The 16405-nt window shown below is 48.6% G+C and overlaps 1 protein-coding gene across 1 annotated transcript in view; it reads right to left on the bottom strand.

Moving 5' to 3' along the window:
* Positions 1-16405, bottom strand: part of NLRC5 (NLR family CARD domain containing 5) — a 66290-nt gene that overhangs the window by 29510 nt on the left and 20375 nt on the right. Inside the window, exons 7-23 of the mRNA XM_080937365.1 lie at positions 15280-15363; positions 15056-15139; positions 13340-13423; positions 13142-13231; positions 12567-12626; positions 11082-11144; positions 10598-10681; positions 8414-8497; positions 7416-7505; positions 6305-6373; positions 5477-5545; positions 4386-4478; positions 3929-4012; positions 3282-3371; positions 2555-2599; positions 1815-1898; positions 677-760 (exon numbers count right to left, since the gene is read on the bottom strand). Of these exons, the coding sequence (XP_080793491.1) occupies positions 677-760; positions 1815-1898; positions 2555-2599; positions 3282-3371; positions 3929-4012; positions 4386-4478; positions 5477-5545; positions 6305-6373; positions 7416-7505; positions 8414-8497; positions 10598-10681; positions 11082-11144; positions 12567-12626; positions 13142-13231; positions 13340-13423; positions 15056-15139; positions 15280-15363 (1341 nt within the window). The remainder of the gene's footprint in view (positions 1-676; positions 761-1814; positions 1899-2554; positions 2600-3281; positions 3372-3928; positions 4013-4385; positions 4479-5476; positions 5546-6304; positions 6374-7415; positions 7506-8413; positions 8498-10597; positions 10682-11081; positions 11145-12566; positions 12627-13141; positions 13232-13339; positions 13424-15055; positions 15140-15279; positions 15364-16405) is intronic.

Here is a 16405-nt window from a genome sequence, read left to right as displayed (position 1 = left end):
GTTCAGACCCGATTCTCTTTTCCAAGGCACCTCATTCTGCATATGCAAACATTCCAAAGACCTGAAGAAAATTCAAAGCCCTTCCAGTCCTGAGCATCTTGTATAAAAACTACATAGCCAGAAAGTAAAATCAGAACATACAATAAGCAAGAAGTGGACAAGGCTGTGACAAATGCCACCATGATTCGGTGGGGGGGGGGTTGCTTATTGAGGGGGCTCCAGCCTGCAGTTTTTAAACGGTTATTCTTGTATACGAATCTGAACACTGACTCCTAAGGAAAAGCTCACTGTCTGTTCACAAAAGTGGAAACTGAGGTGCAGGGACTCAGCCAGCTTCCATGCGGCTGAGGTAACTCCTGATTATGGTCACAAGCCTGGTTGTTCTGATGTGAGGTATTTCAGGGACAAGGGGTTCAAAGGTAATGAGATTAGCCATAGAGGTAGGATGAGGGGGGACACTTGTGTGGGGTTCTGAGACAGGACCCCGTGTGGTCCAGTACTTGAGGCTCCTGGGAGATGACCTGAATATCTGCTGATGAGTCTCATAACTCCCAGAGCAGGGCTGATTGGTCTGGCGGAAGAAGGCCAGGAAAGATTTATCAAGTTTCCTCCATAAGCCTTCACCCAGTTTTCTGCACAGCCACACTGTGCACCAGGGTTTTGTCTTATTACTTACTGGACTTCCAGAGGCCCGGGACACTTCTCTAGAGTAGCACAGAGGTAGGCAAGGCTCCGGGGTTCCAGATCACACTCCTGAAGGCTGAGAGGGGGTAGAGGATGGGGAATCAGAGCACACCTGGTTGTCCTTGGATACCCTTCTCCTACCTCTCTAGAACCGCAGGCCTCCGGTGCCTCTCCTATGCCCTGCAGAGCACACCCCCCTTGCCAAGCTTTCCTGTGACCACTATTGTATCTAAATTAAAACGGCTCCATGTGGTGAATCCTCTCCATCCACTGCCTCTGTCTGAGCCCAGGCCCCATCTTCATCTACCTGAGTCACTTTTCACCTTCTGACTTCCACTCTGGCCGTCACAATCCTTCACCACCCTCTGAGCATCCCATCCCTTTAATGTATAAAATGTGTTTTGCCTGCACATATACACATGTACCAAGTGTATACCTGATGCCCATGGAAGAGGGTGTCAGGTCCCCTGTTACAGGAGTTATGAATGGTTGTGACCGGCTGTGTGAATATGGGAAGCTGAACCCAGGTCCTCAGCAAGAGCAGTGCTCTTAACTGCCCCTCAGTGGTTCCTTAGGGCTCTTAAGTAAAACATAAACACCTTGCCCAAGCTCTCCTGTCGAATGCTCTCACTACAGTGCTATGCTTCCAAACACGTCTCCATCCTGGATTTTGCTCATGTTGCCTCTCCTGCCTGGCGTGTGACAAGTTCTCTCTGAATAGCTCAGTTGGAGCCGGCTTAGGCATCTCATATTGGAGAATGTCAGGTCTCAGAAAGGTCTTCTGGCCCCCTGTTGCCTAGTTGGGAGATCCCCTAGCTCCCAGACCAGACTTTTCTGAGGTATGAGGTGAACCTCATTCTGGAAATGAAACTCTAAAGCAGCCATCAAGCCAGAGCAGGGGATAGCCGGGTTTCCAGTGTGTTTCAGAGATATGACAATCTTCTCTTAGGAGAGTGTCAGGCCTTAGCCTTGCTGATGTGACCTAAAGGGCCCAACAGCCTCCAGCGCTGGCCCCTGTACCCTGGCCTCTTTCTTTTCCCATCTCTCAAACCCTCTTCCCTCTGTCTTAATTTATAGCCCTAAGCTCCTGGCTCAGCCCCTAACCCCTAAACGAAAGTGGGATACAGTACCAGAAGCTCCTGCAGGTGTACGGCTGACTCAGTTTCAGTAACTGGGCTTCAGCCAGGGATTCTGGTCCACCAGCTAGTGCATCCCTTGGAGGAGGGAAAACAGCAAAAAGAAAGCTTGAGGCATATCCATGGGTTTCCCATGCCCTCCGGAAGTTCACGTCTGGAAGGGATCTGGAGATTTGATCCTAGCCAGGTCCCTTATTGCTCAAGTGGAGGAACTGAGATCCATGAAAGGGAAACTGAGGCAAGGAAAATCAACAACTCACATCTGTCTAGAGCAGCCCCCAACCAGGCGGGTGGAGACAGAATGGAGTGCCAACCCGGCCACGAACTTGACAAAACCACATTTCTGTCTCCCTGTTGCTCAATTCTTTTGCCCTTAGATTGAGGAACCAAGAGCATCTAGCCTGGGGCTAGCCTGGGTTGCCTGTCACATTAGCGGTGGTGAGGTCACTGCCCAGATGGCCCCTCCTTAAGCCCAGCTGTGAGGACAGCCTCTAGGGTTCCAGGTCATGACATCTTGCCACCAGGGGCAGCTGGAAGCAGCCGTGAAGTCCTAAATTGGAGTTGGCCTGGTTTCGTAGGGGCTTACAGACTAGATAGCGAGGCCGCCCCGGAGACCTTGCCAGACTTGGCAGCCATTCCTAGGCACCAGGATGTTTGTCAGGGTGGAGACTGTGCATCCACAGGAAATAGGAACCAGAGCCACAGGCTACCTGACTGCCCAGATCTCTCCTCACCTGCCGATCCCAGCTCCGAGAAGGAAGATGCAGTCACTCTTAAGGCTAAAAGCGGAAGAGGAGGAAGCTGGTTGAGAAGAGGCCAAGGGTCCCCTCCCCAGAAGGGCTTAGGGACCAGGAAATAGCCTGCCGCCCAGGGAATATAGTAACAATGGTTCAACCCACAGCCACGGTTAGTCACGGTTGCAAGGCTCTTGGCACATTATTTCAGCGCCCTCTTGTGGTGAACCGGGAGAGGAGGCAGGCTTTAAAGCTCTATCCAATAAGAATACGAGGACTATAAAGTTTTAAGGACCAGCATTGGCCACCTGCTACCACACCTCTAAGGATTCTCAGGGAAGGATGTTCCTAAAACTACAGACTTTCTGCATAGGGGGATATCCAGGGCTGTGGGGTGGCTGGTTCTTTCCCTTCCAGCTTCATTAGCCCTGGAGATGCCAGTTTGGCCAGTCCCTGAGCCCCAAAGGCCACCAGCCAACTCCTAGCTTGCTCAGGAGTATCTAAGGATCTAAGGGAGAATTTGGAGAAATTTGATTGTTCCTAGAACCATGGAGCCACAAATTTCACTGATTCATTCATTCATTCCGTGAACTCCTAGCATATGTTCACTACACCTGCTATATATAATCTAAGACCCTGAGGATGACCCAAAGTGACCTGTAAAAATGAGACCTCAGCAGGGGCTTATGAGAGGAGGGAAAGGGTGGGGGACAGGGCAGCCACTCACCTGACATCTAAGTGGAACACCCACTGCAGGGAAGACATACACAGGACCAAGCTAAACACAGCATCCATGGACAAGCTATTCCTGCTGAGGCTGGGAATCACACAGTGACAATGGTGAAGGACTCAGACGTGCCCTCTGTTTGTCAGAGCACGATGAGCCCCCAGGTGACCATCTCAAAGCCCTTCAACTTCACTGCACAGCTTGGAGATGAGCCAGTCAGGTAGGAACTCGCTCAAGGTGACAGGCTGTGTTGGTGAAAAAAGCTAAGACTGGAAACCAGAACACCCTCTGAATTCTACTCTGCTGCTTGATCAGGGAGTGGTGGAACTCGGGGTAAGTTAAAAATGGGATTAAAAATAGGAGGGGGACCCCTAAGTGGTAGTAGGAAGAAAGCTATCTCTTCTCAATGGAGACACACAGAAACTGCTTGGAGAAGGTCCAAAGCAGAAGGTGGAGCCCTGAGCTCTTTGAAATAAATCAGTGTTTAGTCAAGCCAGGGTGAGCCCCTGTTGAACATTTGCCTGTGTGTTGCTGTGGGAAGAGGGTTCGTGTGCACTTTCTAGTTACATCTTTACTGTACTCAGAAGAGGACCCAGAACAACCCCTCTCACTGGTGGGTACCCAGAGGCCTTGCGGGGGTTGCTTACTTCAAGGACTTCAGGGGACCCAGTCCTGGGAGGAGCTGGGTTAGTAGAATCACTCCTTTGTCCTCCAAATAGTTGTCTGATAGGCTGGAAAGAAGAAGCAAAGGTTAGTGGAGGGTGTAGGTTCTTCTTTGGTAGCAGCATGGTCACCTGGTCCCTGGGACTGGAAACAATCTAAGCACTAGGTCACAGCTCTGCACGTCACACAGGAGCATACAATCCCCCTACCCCCAGGATTCCTTCCAAGGGATGGCTGCAAAGGTACCAGTGTGGGATGTATATTTGGAAAGAAAGTCACTGTCCCCACAAGTCTCTGCAGGGTCTCTGATGTGAATGGAAGAGAAAGCTGGTGGGGAGGAGGGGACGGTCAGACTCTTCAAAAGAAAACAGGACACCAGCATCCTATCACCAAGCACCCTCTGCTGTGCCCACTGCTGCCTTTCTGGAATCAAACACTCACTCAAGATGATCCAGGTGGTGGGTCTGGCAGCTGGCTCTCAGCGCCTCACAGAGCTTCTCTGTGTGCTTGGCCAGGAAGCCACAGTGTGTCAGCCTGTAAGGGGTAAGACCCACAACTCTGCAGTGCCCACCAGGCACTGGACCCAGAGGAAAGCTGCCCCTAGTGGGCAGAAGGGTGGGGTTCTGGTACATGACACTGAGACACATAGCAGAGAGGCAAAGGGCTGGGATGAGAGGGAGAGAGACAGAAAAGAAGAGACAGCGATTGAGACAGACAGGTAGAAATAGAGACAGAGATAGATAGAGATGGTAACAGGGGTAGTTAGAGACAGACATAGGCAGAGACAAAGAGACAGAGTGGCAGTGACAGTCAGACAGAGACAAAAAGCAGAGACAGAGGAGAGAAAGACTGAGGGCCTTGGAGAAAGAAACAAACTCTGAATGAGATAGGCAAGTAGAGAGACAGACAGGCAGGCAGGCAGGCAGGCAGACAGGCAGACAGGTAGACAGGCAGGCAGGCAGGCAGGCAGGCAGGCAGACAGGCAGACAGGCAGACAGGCAGACAGGCAGACAGGCAGACAGGCAGACAGGCAGACAGGCAGACAGGCAGACAGGCAGGCAGACAGGCAGGCAGGCAGGCAGGCAGGTAGACAGGCAGGCAGGCAGGCAGGTAGACAGGCAGGCAGGCAGGCAGGCAGGCAGGCAGGCAGACAGGCAGACAGGCAGGCAGGCAGACAGGCAGACAGGCAGGCAGGCAGACAGGCAGGCAGGCAGACAGGCAGACAGGCAGGCAGGCAGGCAGGCAGGCAAAAGGAAGACAGTGCTGATGGGAAGATGTGGAGCTGAGGGGAGCCCAGGCTGATGCCCAGAACTGCGGATCAAAAGCTCATGGCTCCTTCTTTCTCCGTTCAGTCTTTCCAGCCCAGGGTTCAGGGTACAGGATGGGGCTGTGTAGACAATAGGAGGTGATGGAAGGATGGCTATGCAAGGTGACAGCCATAACCCCTTGAGACAGCAGGTCGTGGTGTCCTCTGGGGAGCCTTTGAGACAGGCTTGAGGCTTGGAGACAAGGAAGGGAGATTGCCATTGTACCTGATCCTTCGCGATCTCTGGGACAACTTGGAGGTCACAGGAGACACGAAGCTGGGAAGTGGTACCCTCCTGGAAGAACACATAGCAAAGCCAGACTGAAACATCCTGCCTCTGGCTCCAGGGTCTATCCCTAAACTCAATGTCCACCTCTCAATCTCTGCTTAGCCAGGGTCAGTGAGACTTTAGTCTGGCATGTGGTTGGGAATGGCCTCTCCCTGGGACTAATTTGGCACACGTGAGTTGTCTCAGTCTACTGCTGGCTAGTTGCACACAGAGTAAGTGCTCAGTTCACCCTGGTTATGGTCACCATGACTATCATTGCCATTATCACTACAGGGAATGGTAGAGATGACAGATCTCCTCCTACCAACCTTCAGAGTTCAGACCCTGTGCAATATGCAATAACCCGTGGATAGACACACAAGGTACAGAGCTAAGCCTCTGGCCACGTGCTGGAAGTCCCTTGAAAGAGGGAGGCATACACCTTTTTGAATGGTTCTTGTGCCAAAGGCAGATAGCAGTTCTGACTGTATCAGAGCTCCAGGCCAAACTGACTACTCTCACTATTTAGGCTAAAACCTCAAGTGTCTAATGAATAATTATTGTCTATCCATCCAGCCTGGCCTGGCATACCACCCAGGTGACACCATGTTTGACTTGCACAGTGCTGGGAATTGAGCCCAAGGTTTCGTGCACTGTTACACAAAGACGCTCCAGCTCCATCTGAGATACATAGAGTGCCCTACTTTGTGATTTCCTATCAGGGTCTCCCCGGGTCAGGGAGGGCACATCTCCATCCCGAAGAGGTATGCACATACTGGTCCTTACCTCTTGCAGCTCCCCTCCTGCTCCCTCAGCTCCTGCGCAAATGTGAGTATCACGGTGTTGCTTAGCAGGCTGTGGGCAAGAAAGGGGCAAGAGAAGGAGGTTAGTGGGACCACTAAGGCATCATTCCTGCTCAAGCTAAGCCGCTTCCTATGATGAGGCTTTGAGGTGTGAAGCTTTCCTGTTACAGAGGCTTCTTGTTCTTCCTGTTCTTCTTCTTCTTAATAGGCGTAGAGGGAACCTAAGTCTTGGTTCTTCTTTTCTTAAGATCTATTTATTTTGTTTATATGAGTACACTTTTTTATACACATTAGAAGATGCGGCATCAGCTCCCATTACAGATGGTTGTGAGCCACCATGTGGTTGCTGGGACTTGAACTCAGGACCTCTGGAAGAGCAGTCAGTGCTCTTAACCACTGAGCCATCTCTCCAGCCCTCTTCCTGTTCTTGTTTGTACCTCAGTGTACAGCCTTCTCTCTCTGCCTTCCCTGGGTGGGGTGGGTGTGGGTGTTTCCTCGGATACTTGCAGCATTTAGGGTACGGGTGCTGACACCCACCACATGCTGTACATGTTAGTGATCACAGTGAATGAAGCCCTCAGTCTACCTTATGAGAGAATCCGGGTCTCCCTTCAGCCCTTTGAGAGGTACATGAAACAGACCCTCCATGCAGCTGAGAACCAAGAACTAGACTTTCGGGAAAGCAATGACATTCATTCACACATGTCATCATCTCATACTGATTAGACATAGAACTCAGGTTGGACCAGGGGACAGGAGGTCACAAGTCACCTGGAGATTGTTCTCAGGAGAAGCTGGGAATGGACTGAAGGAAGCTGAAGAGAAGAGGGCCCACAGAAGCTGGGAACACACAGGGCACAGCATAGTTTGTACCAATGGGGCAAGGAACTAGAGAGTTGTTCTCTCGGTTTCTGTTACTGCCATTCCCAGCTGGTTTCATCAGAGGCCCACAGCACTGATGCCGGCTTTTCACGCTGCCAGCAGCATCTTCTGGGGGTCCTTAAGGCATGAGCTTCAGACAGTATGAGGAAATGACCCTGAGGCCTGGGGCTCAGGGATAAAGTGAAGGAATAGTGCTCTGTTGAGGCTCCCACCTGATGTGCAGCTCTTCCAGGGTCCCACACGTGCTCACAGCTTTCAACACATAGGTTACACCAGTCTGAGAGAGGCCATTGTTACTGAGGCTGGGGAGAGGAGAACGGCAGGGATTAGCAGGCAGACAGCTCCTGCCTGCTTTATTGTGGCTTAAATGTTATTCGGTGTTATGGGTCCCTAAGCAGAGTCCCTCAGAATTCTGGCCATGTGAGCCAAGAGATGTATAGCCCCACCACCACCACCACACAAACACACACTCAGGGAATCAAGTTTCTTGGCTAAACCACTGCTCCTGGGTTCTCCCCTCTCTGAGCTTTAGTTTTGTGGTCTATGGAGTAGAATGGAGGGTTGACATAGTAGGCTCTGTCTGTTCAAAGGTTTGAGACATGCATGGTCTCATTTAACCCCATTTTACAAACGGAGAAACAGGCCCAGAGACATTCTATTACTTTCTCAGGGCTTTTAAAGTTATGGAGTGACACAGATAAAGCTGAAGCCCAAACCACTTTTTCCAACCTCACTACTCCTTACCCAAATAGGACCCAAAGCCCCAATACATCCCAACCATCTCTGCCCCAGCTCTGCACCACTGTACACCCTGGTATCTTGGGTCACCGCTCCAACAATTTACACCTGCACCTCAAACAAATCTACCACTTTGTCCCCTAATGCCTGACCTGTCGCCACAGTACCCAACCAGACAGTACCTCAGCTCTAGCCGAGTGCAAGCCTGCTGGAGTTGTCACAAGGACAATCTGGCTTGTGAGGCAGATGTGCCATGGACGTACTGTCTATGTTCACGGACTTATACGGTGAGCCTACTGGTGGTTCAGGGCAGAGGCAAGAGCAAGGGTAGGGTCAACATCCCAACTTAGCCAGAGAGAAAGGAAGCTGGATAGATGCTGCTACTATTGCTGACTGTGGCCATGGAAAGCAAGGTGTGGCAGGGGCTCTCCATGGTCCCTCTTGATACCCAACAGTGGGACGTACAACTCACTCTAGTTTCTGGGTGATGTGAAGCTGTGAAGCAGCCTCTGCCACAAGTAGACAGCCTTCATCTTCCAGACGGTTCCCTGAAAGACTAAGATAAGAGCACCGTGGAGACGCCTTCACAGCGCCCCCTCCCAACCCTGGCTTCAGTCAGACCGCCGTTCTCACGAATGAACTTTATAATAACTAAAGAGGGCAGTCTGCCAGTTCCCACTGTGGCAATGACCTTGGCACTCCTACGATTGTGGCAAAGCAGCAGCTAGTGTATCTCCATCTTACTGCCGAGCAAATCAGGACACAGTCCTTAAGGGATCTGCTCAAGCGTGGGTTTGGATCGGAACCCCAGACAGCTTGCCTTGAAGTACCCCTTTGACCATTCCTGTATTCTGTCACATGCATAATTGCTTCTTGTGAACACTTCCCTAATTCCAGGATAACTGACCCAATGTAAGGTCAGAGAGGCTTTCTTGATGCTTTTTAACTACTTGCTGGAAATCCCAGGGGTTCCTTAGGTGAGTGTGTGGGGAGAGATTTGGGAAGATTGACCCTTGTAGTGGAAATAGCACAGTCTAAGACCTCGTGGCATAGCACATACCAGCCTCCAGAGGGAGCCAGTGTGTTTAGACTGGAAATTGAGTGAGGGCAGCCGCAGGTGGGGGTGAGGGATAGAAAGGGGCTGGGGAGGTTGGGGCAGGTTTCTGGGTCCCACAGGATTTGAGGATTTGGGCTTTCCCCTGAACAGAGGAAGGAGCTGATGGGTGTAGGTGGTGGTGAAACAGAAGAGAATGCCATGGTGGGACCTGGGAAAATAGTAAAGCAGAAGCCAATGGGTCACCAGGTGAGAGATGGCCGGTTCTAACAAAGAAAGTGGAGGAAGACACTGGAGACAAACCAGGCTTGAGATCAAGTTGGACTGGCAGTAGGGGTGAGCAGAGAGCTGGGGGTTTTTATTTATCTAACTAGGTGAGCTGGGGTCTTGATGTAAGTGAGGGCATAGGGCTCAGTTGTGGCAAGGGGCTTAGAAATATCTCATGCCTTCATTTTTGTGTTTTAAAATTTTGGTGTGTGTGTGTGTGTGTGTGTGTGTGTGTGTGTGAGAGAGAGAGAGAGAGAGAGAGAGAGAGAGAGAGAGAGAGAGAAGTATGGGTCCCTGTGGATTCCAGGAGGACCTGAATCCCCTGGAACTAAATTTATAGGCAGTTAAACAGCCCATCGTGGGTGCTGGAGACTGAAATCAGGTGCCCTGAAAGGTCAGCAAGCAATCAGCCACTAAGCCATCTCTCTAGACCCTTTAGTCATTAAAATATGTTGCCTTTATTTTATTTTTTTCAACAAGGGGTGGCTGCACACGGAGGCTGGACAGCCTGTAGGAGTTTTTGAATTGATTCACTCTTTCCACCTGTGGGTCTTGGAGATTGAACTCAGATGGCCAGGCTTGACAACAAATGCATTTATCTTGTTGGCCCATATTTGATACATTTTAATACTGTTCCTTAGTTTTCCAATGAAACAAGGTAACGAAACAATAGATGATCACCCAGATAACCCTCACCCTGAGGACTACATTCTCAGGTGGGACCAAATTACCCCTAAATACTTCACAGCACCCCACTATCCTTTTCTGGTTTTTAGAGACAAGGTTTCTGTGTTGCCCTGGCAGTCCTAGAATTTGTTCTATAAACCATGCTTGCCTCAAACTCAGGGATCTCCCTGACTCTGTCTCTCAAGTGCTGGGATTAAAGGCATGCACCACCACCACCGGTGCCGGGAGCACCCCACCATTCTGTCTTTACATCCTTTGGAGGACTTCCTGAGACTGTCTTGGTAAGACATGCTCAGGAGACAGGCATCATGAGAACCTCTTTAGCTTGTAAGGAATGGGTCACCCAAGTGCAGGAGGAATTCCACTCTACTGATGGCCACGGCAGTAGTGGCAGAATTCACGAGGATGGGCTGGGACCCTTAGGCCAGATGCTTCCTTCCTGTTAGATCTTGAGCAAATTTACCTCTGTGACTCATTACCTTTTCTATAAAATGTGGTTCCATCACAGAGAGGAGATGATAAAACACATGCCTGTAGCCAGCTGAGCCTCTGATACAGGACAGGTGACAGATGTTCTGACTGTTGTCCACCCTGCCCAGCCTCCCTGGCTGCTGCTGCCCTAGGCTTCCCACTTATCAGTGTACTCACTTCACTTTCTCCAGCCGTAGGCCTTTCGGGAATAGCTCCACAAGGGCTTCTGCATCATGGACCCTGAGCTGACATTTCTGAAGCCTGGGATAGGAATGGAGGTATCAGGAGAAAATCATGGTCCTTCTGGTTCCGAGTCAGGTGTGTCCTGAAGGAACAGCTCTAGGATTTGCACAGCTCTAAGTAGTGGGGTAAACCTATTCAGGGCACTTAATCTATGACTCAGTATCTTCTTCTACCAAAGTAGAGAAGTAAATGCCATTAACAGAGCTCCTACAAGGGTTCCCATGAGGTAACAGACACAGACCTTTGAATACAGCACCCCACATATATAGCATGGGTCCATTCATCTGGAGCTATTGTTGATACAGCTGCTTATGCATGCCCTTTCCCTGTCCCTCCATCTGCTTTCCCTGTATTTCTTCCTGGCTGCTCTTCCTCTTTTTGGAAAGAAACCCACCTCCATTATCCTTTACTGAGGTACCTGAGTTTTAGGCTTCGACTCTGTTCTTCCTTCAGGTTATCTTTGCCTTGTACATCTGATGCTCTGAAAAAGAACAGATTGCGCACTAGTTTGAGCTCAGACCTGATAGACTGGACCTCTTCCCTTGGCATCTAGGGATGATGATCCTGCAGCACCATCACGGTGAGTTGGTGCTAAAGACAGTGCTGGAAGGTGCTTGAACTGTACCTAGGCAAAGTAGCAAGAGCAAAGGGTTTGAGATCTAAGGGAGCCTTATCAAATGTGGCTTCCCCCGTGTGTGGGTGTGCAGTTTTCCTCCACTTCACCCATAAGACTCTTCAGTCTTGATTTTCTAAGGTCATTATACTAGCATCCCTTTGATGTATCAGGGAGCATGCACTGTCTTCCATAGGCAAGTCCAGGCAATGGAGAGCTGTAGCCCTTCCAGACTCTCCCATAAGGTAAAGAGAATACCAGGGACTGCAGAGAAGCTTAGGCTATACCATCAGCTAATTTCCATGAGCTTATAGATTGAAATTGTCTAGCACAGTGGTTCTTAGCCTTTGAAGTGTGTGTCACATGTCAGAGATCCTGCCTATCAGATGGATATTTATATTATGACTTATAACAGTAGCAAAATTACAGTTATGAAGTAGCAACAAAATAATTTTATGGTTGGGGGTCAGCACAACATGAGAAACTATATTAAAGGGTCACAGCATTAGCAAGGTTGAGAGCCACAGGTCTAATGGAACCTTTTGCGATGACAGAAGTTTTGCTATGTCATCTGCCACAGGAGCCACCTGTGCAGCCCTGGAAAGGTGGCAAGTGCAGCTTGATGGGCTGAAAGTCACTTCATTTAAATAGTCACAGTGGCTGGTAATGGTCACACTGGGCATCAGAGCTTTAGACATTTAGGGGACAAGTGACGTTGTCCCAACTGTGTCATAGAGCAGATGAGGAGACAAAAGCTGGGAGCAGGAAAGGGTTACAGCTCTAGAGCTTAGTCAGTGAGGAGTGTGGGGAGTCAGGGCATTTTCTCGGTGACAGAAGTGCTCTTGTTTACACCCATCCCGGGGGCTGGGGGCTGGAAACCCGTGTATGGCCAGCTCCGAGCACTGGTGACATGCCAATGTTTAAAGCATGTTAGATGCATGTATTTCTCCATTTCCAAGGCAGCCCTATGATGTAGATTCTATTATTTCACTCTCTTTATCTTCTCTTCAGTTCAAAGAATTTTTTTTCAGCCTCAGAGCACACTATCTTCATGTCCCCCATACAGGCCTGGCTCACTCTGTGACCCTGGGGATGCTTTTCAAGCCAGGGCTCAGGTATCCTACAGACCTATGGGAGGAAGGGAGGACACTTTGCCAGCCCAGAGCAGAAATGCACACAGCATCAGGGAGAATCTTCCCACTCCATTTCTTCCTAGGTTCTCAGCCCCGCCCTCCCAGCCTAGATCCTCTCTCAGGACTGGTTGGGTCCACACCTCCATTAGCTACTTACCCTGATTGCTGCGTAGCTGTCTCTGTGACCGGGGACAGAGAGAAGATGAGGTCCGATTCCCTACAGAGTCAGACACAAAAAGCCTTGAAAACCAGGATCTGGAGGTCAGCACGTCACTCCACTTTTCCCGGCTGTTACCCCACCTCGCCCCAATCATTCAGGGAAAGTTTATTTCCTAACTGATAGAAAAAACATGGGAAACAGAAAGAGTGCTCAGCATGGCCACAAATCCTCTTCCATGGCAGCAAGCCTGCTTTTGTGAGGTCAGGAAGACAAGGTGGAAAGGTTTTGTTGTTTCTGTTTGGGTTTTTGTTTCAGCACCATGGAGAGCGACACGCGCCTAATTAGTCCTTTGGCTAAGCCTGCGCTCCACGGTTTTTGTTCACTCATCGATCCTCGAATCTTTTCATCTACTTACTATTTATTATACACCAGACCCGAGAAAAATTCTAGCTGTGGAGTAAACTGAGTGTAGCACACACACACACAGATCTTGTAAGTTAGCGACCTTCTCCTTTCCCATCCTTCACTCCCCTGCCCCTCTCTTTTTGCCCAAGACTTGAAGATCTGCTCACCTGACCTTCAGCTTCCTGACAGTAGGACACATGATGGCCACCTTCACCAAGGACAGTAGGGTTGATGTGGAGAAGCTGTTTCGGCTCAGGCTGCATAATTGTGGCAAAGTGTTGATAGATGCTCTTGCCATGGTCAGCAAAAAAAGGTGTGACTTGGGCCAAAAAATAGGGGCTTGGTTTGCAGTAAAGACCACTTACTCAAGCTTCTGTAGCTTCGGCAGGCAAGGGAGCAGCTCTGCCAAACTCAGCACCTCTGGGTCCTGGAGCTGGTTGTCATGCAAACTGCAGAGAGACCAAGGCCCAATCCCTCAGCTGTAGGGATGGGCACTTGGAAGGCCTAGGTGATGGGTGAAAGCCTTATGAAGTGAGGTCTGCTCTCTGAGCTTGCAATGTGCCTGAGTCTTGAGTTCACCAAGGTCCCAGGGACTGAGTGAGGTATTTCTGGAAGGCTAAGGACTTTTCTTCTAGTCTCAGTTCTGGTCATAGCTCACCAGAAGTTAAGACAACCTCTCTGACCTCACTGTCCCTACCTGGATGTCAGCTGAAGGAACAGGTGGATAAATAGTGTGAGAATGATTGAGAGCAACAGGGGAAATTGAAATTAAATAAATAAATAGATGGGTTTAAGGTAACCAAGATTGAGGTCACTCAAGAAAAACAGTTTATACCATATCAACAGTTTAAACCAGAGTGACCACTGCCCAAAGGCACCCATTAGAGAAAACAGCAGGGACTGGCCAGCCTGGATTCAATTCTGTAAGTGCTGTATTCTACTTCCTTCCTGGATGAGCCTGTTTGGACTCAGGGGTTCTCCTTTCTGAATTTCAGGAAGGAGCTATGTAAGACTATATAGCAGATCAAAGATTTTGTGTCTCCTAGTAATGTCAGAAGCTACCTTTACCAATATGGCTGCCTAAATATGAGCTTAACAAGGACAGTATTGACAGACTTGTTAAAGTGGATGAGGGAGAGCCCATGATACACACACACACACACACACACACACACACACACAAATCACAGGCAACTGAGGAATGCTAAGAACAAGAGAAAAAGTTATCCCCAGGGAAAAGCATATCAATTGTCTATCCCATAGCAAATGGTCAGCCATGGGAACATATCTAAGTAATATTTATAAAGTGATTGGGTTATATTGAGGAATATATATCTATATATCTATATATCTATCTATATATATATATACTTATATTCATATATTAACAATTAGTGAAAAAAGAGGCCATGGATATTAGAGACATCAAAAAGGAGTATATGGAAGGGTTTAGAGGAAGGAAATGGAAAAGAGAAATGATGTAATAATATTATAATCTGAAAAGTAAAATAAAAATGAAAAAAGAAAAAAAAAAGAAAAAATTAAAGTTTTTTTTTAAAAAAAAAAAAAAAAAAAAAAAAAAAAGACTGTTCTGACTTTTTCTAGAGCAATTCCAGACAAGCTAGAGGTATACTGTGCAGATGTGCTCAGCCAGTGTGTGGTACATATAAGTGTGTCTGTGTGTGCCACACACATGCCCATCTGTGAATATGTGTATGACACATCCTTGAGTTAGGCGAGTGGGTACTTTTTTGCAAGTGTTTACCCAAGGGCAGGAATGTGAAGTTGTGCATCTTATGTGTACCCACAGTACCTGCCTTCTGCCTAAACACTGCGTCCCTTTTCCTTGGCTCACAGAATAAGGAGAGGGAGCCCCAAGCTCATGATCCTCCAAGGTGGGCCCAAATATGCACCCTGCTGGACTTTGAGAGATGTTCTTTTGGATTTAACCCACCTCATTCTTAGACTGATCTCTTTCTCTGTTGTTGGTCTCTTATGGAATATGCAGGCCCCAGGGGTGTCCTAAGCACTGGAAAGTGATACTTCTCCCAGGCAAGGAAGCCTTTCTGTAGATCACTCACCTGACCTCCTCCAGCTGGGAACAGAGGGGCAAAGCCTGTATCAGGTGGCTGATACCTTGGTCTGTAATCTTACTTCCTGTTAACCTACAAGGCAAACAAAGATGGTAGAGAGGAATGGGGATGCAGAAGAGTCCTGGTTAGGTTATAAATATATACAAGACAAAGCAGGGAAGAGCGTGCCAGACATCTTCAGCTGCATATCTTGCTTGCAAGCCTTGGCTCACCCCAGCATCTTCAGGCTCCCCATAGTAGGCAAGCTCCTGCATAGGGCTTCTGCAAAGGCATCCCCACACTTTCTGCTTTTAAAACTGCAGGAGAGAAGCAAAATGGGTCAGCAATGGGCAGAGCTTAGTGATTGGCAGTGTACCACTGGCAGTATCCATAGGGACAAATGGGCGTCATTGCATCACGAGGCATCACTGTAGTTGTTAGAGTAGCAAGAAGTATAGCTTAAAGCATTGGCTTTGCTATCTGCCAAATCAATTGTCCACACACGTAGAAATACAGTCATGCATAATGTGAATCATGGCACATAAGCATGCTTGTGTGCATGCTTATCACTCATGTGCACCAGAGGATGTCCATGGTCTTTATCCCAAAACTCACACTTTAGCCTAGGGCTGGCAGGCTGACAGTGAGCTCTCGGGATCCACCTGTCTTTGCCCCTCAAGGCTTCTGTTACAGACATGAGAGGTTATGCTCAGCTTTTACACGGGTGCTGGGGACCTGAACTCAGGTCCTGTTGCTTTTACAGCAAGCCCTCTTACACACTGAGCCATCTCCCTAAACTCAAGAAGCTTTCCCTAAATACAGAAGCAACAACAAAGAGCTAAGTATCAAAACTTTAGCAGAGGGACATTTCATCTCACAAATGGATTTAAAAACCATTTCAACTTTATATTAGTTCAAAACCAAGACCATCCCCTTTCCTTAACCTCTTCCTTAAAAAAAAATGTTATCTGCTGTGCTTTTTTTATTTGGGAAAGGGGGATTTGTTTTTCATGTCATTCATCTATCTTGTGTTCAGTGTTTCAGATATGGTTGGTATATATAAGATTTTTTTTAAGTAATAAAAGTGTGCTTTAGCAGGCCATGCTGCCTTGTTACAATGTCAATATTATGTACTGAAATGTCTAATGTGTTTTCAGTCAATCGACACACGCACTATGCTTGGAAAGAAACCCTGGTGCTGATTTGCAGGATGAGAACAGGACATAGAGCAGTAGCAGGAAGTAGTTTTCCAGCCAGAAGCAACACACAGAGTGGCCTGTGGCTCTCTTTTCAGTGATGCAATGTGACTGGAAGGGATGTGTCCTACGTCTCTGGTGACCTTTATACGTATTCCTTCTT

The sequence above is a fragment of the Micromys minutus genome (genome assembly GCF_963924665.1).
Source record: "Micromys minutus genome assembly, chromosome: 24".
Classification (NCBI taxonomy): domain Eukaryota; kingdom Metazoa; phylum Chordata; class Mammalia; order Rodentia; family Muridae; genus Micromys; species Micromys minutus.
This window is presented reverse-complemented; position numbering and strand designations above follow the sequence as displayed.